A 1,704-nucleotide genomic window follows, 5' to 3' on the forward strand; every position below is an offset into this window, starting at 1 on the left:
TAACCCGAATAATAACATCGACGTAAAATGGGTAAATAAATTAGCATTTTGACGCGCGATATCAGCCGTTATTAACCGTTGGCCACAATTTGCGTTTCGTAGCAATTTGTTTCTTTACTATTAAAAAACCATTTAACAAACCTATAAATAATATTTCGCGTCCATTTTTCAATTATGCTTTTAACGGCGTTTACCTTACCGGAAAAAATCGCGATTTTAATAAGTTTTCAAATAACCCCATTGGTTGCAATTATAAAGCGCTTCGTATTTTATACGTTTTACCTTTATTCCGCCAATTCGAGCTTATTTTGATACGTGGTCTCCCCATCGCGGTGAAAAATAAAAATATTTTTAATTCCCCCGTTTAAAAAACCCAGCACGTCTGCCATTACACCATTTTAAAGTTTAAAGTTCTTATCCGAAGGGAATGTAAAAAAATACCGATGGCTTTTCGTTTGGAGGTGGCTGCCCAATACCGGTGTCTTCTTCTTCAATAAATATTGGGTTTTTTTTAATAATTAAAAGTGGGTTGTAATTAATTTCGTTTAAGTTTTGCCCTATCCCTAATTCTACGCCCGCAGTATTAGGCTTTTCGGCTTTAAAACCTTTGATGTTTTTTCCGAGGCATTCGGTAGACTTTTGTATTTATTTTTGCATATTTTTTGTTATTTCCATCGTGCATATTTCCCAAAGCGTCCATTTCGGCCATTATTTTATTAAACGGCTGTTTTGTTGGGAGGTGGCTTTTAATGGGAGCGATTGCCAACGCAATATATAAAAAAAAACAGCTAAAAGGGTTAATTTGGAAATATAATTTACTTTAGCGTTAAAATTGTTAATTTTTATAATTTAAGTGAGAAAATGATTGCTAAATGGGAGCCAAAAAAACGTCCCCAACCAAGGTAGAAATTTGGTTGAAAATAACTTTAACTGGTCCACGGACCTAAATATGTCCTAACATGTTTAGGCGTTAAAATTGGAGTTCCTAAAATCGTCCTACACTGCATTGGCCAATTGGCAAGTTTAAAGCTTTATATTTTTTACAATACATATATTTTTATAAACAGTACGCTTTCCGTAGGGCTGCGCTTTTATATGCCATGTTAAACAAACCTCCATTATTTAATATTACGCACTAAGTCGGGACACCCCCTAGTGGCTGTGAAAGTTATAATGTTGAGGGGAAGGAATTTTAAAAGTAAAATTTGTTAACAGGATAATAAATAGCGTGGTAAACGTGGTTGTACGAATGCATGTAATTTTGTAATTGTTATAAATTGCCATGTACTTTCTAATTTTCTATTTACTTCGGCGGGTTGCGTCGCCCTTTATATATTGTAAATACGTTTATTTTTAACACGTTATTCCTTCATTTGCTCGTGAATTATTTATGCGCATTGTATTTATTTTAATATTATTTATGCGCATTATATTTTATTTGTATATTAATTATACGTGTAAAATACTTATTATTAATAAAATAATATTAAAAATAAACGCAAGGTATATAAATATATTCTAATCTACTTTATATAACCTTTGTATAAAGCGTTATATATATATAAACTTATAATGGCCCCCCCCTAATAATAGCTACCCCTGAAAATAACTATTTTAAACCTAAGTTTACGTAACAACCCATAATATTAACTATTTAACTAGCCGCAAAAATGAATTAATTATATCGCTGGAACCGTTAAATGT

At 32.0% G+C, this 1,704-nt stretch overlaps 1 protein-coding gene across 1 annotated transcript; it reads right to left on the bottom strand.

The window, feature by feature from the left end:
• Positions 1-414: 414 nt before the first annotated feature.
• On the bottom strand, positions 415-576 carry PgNI_06644 (uncharacterized protein; the record flags this gene model as incomplete). The annotated part of the gene is made up of 1 exon (XM_031126665.1): positions 415-576. A coding segment is annotated over one exon (162 nt), but the record flags the coding sequence as incomplete, so codon positions are not given.
• Between the last annotated feature and the right edge of the window lie 1,128 nt (positions 577-1,704).

Source organism: Pyricularia grisea, chromosome I, assembly GCF_004355905.1.
Source record: "Pyricularia grisea strain NI907 chromosome I, whole genome shotgun sequence".
In the NCBI taxonomy this organism is placed as follows: domain Eukaryota; kingdom Fungi; phylum Ascomycota; class Sordariomycetes; order Magnaporthales; family Pyriculariaceae; genus Pyricularia; species Pyricularia grisea.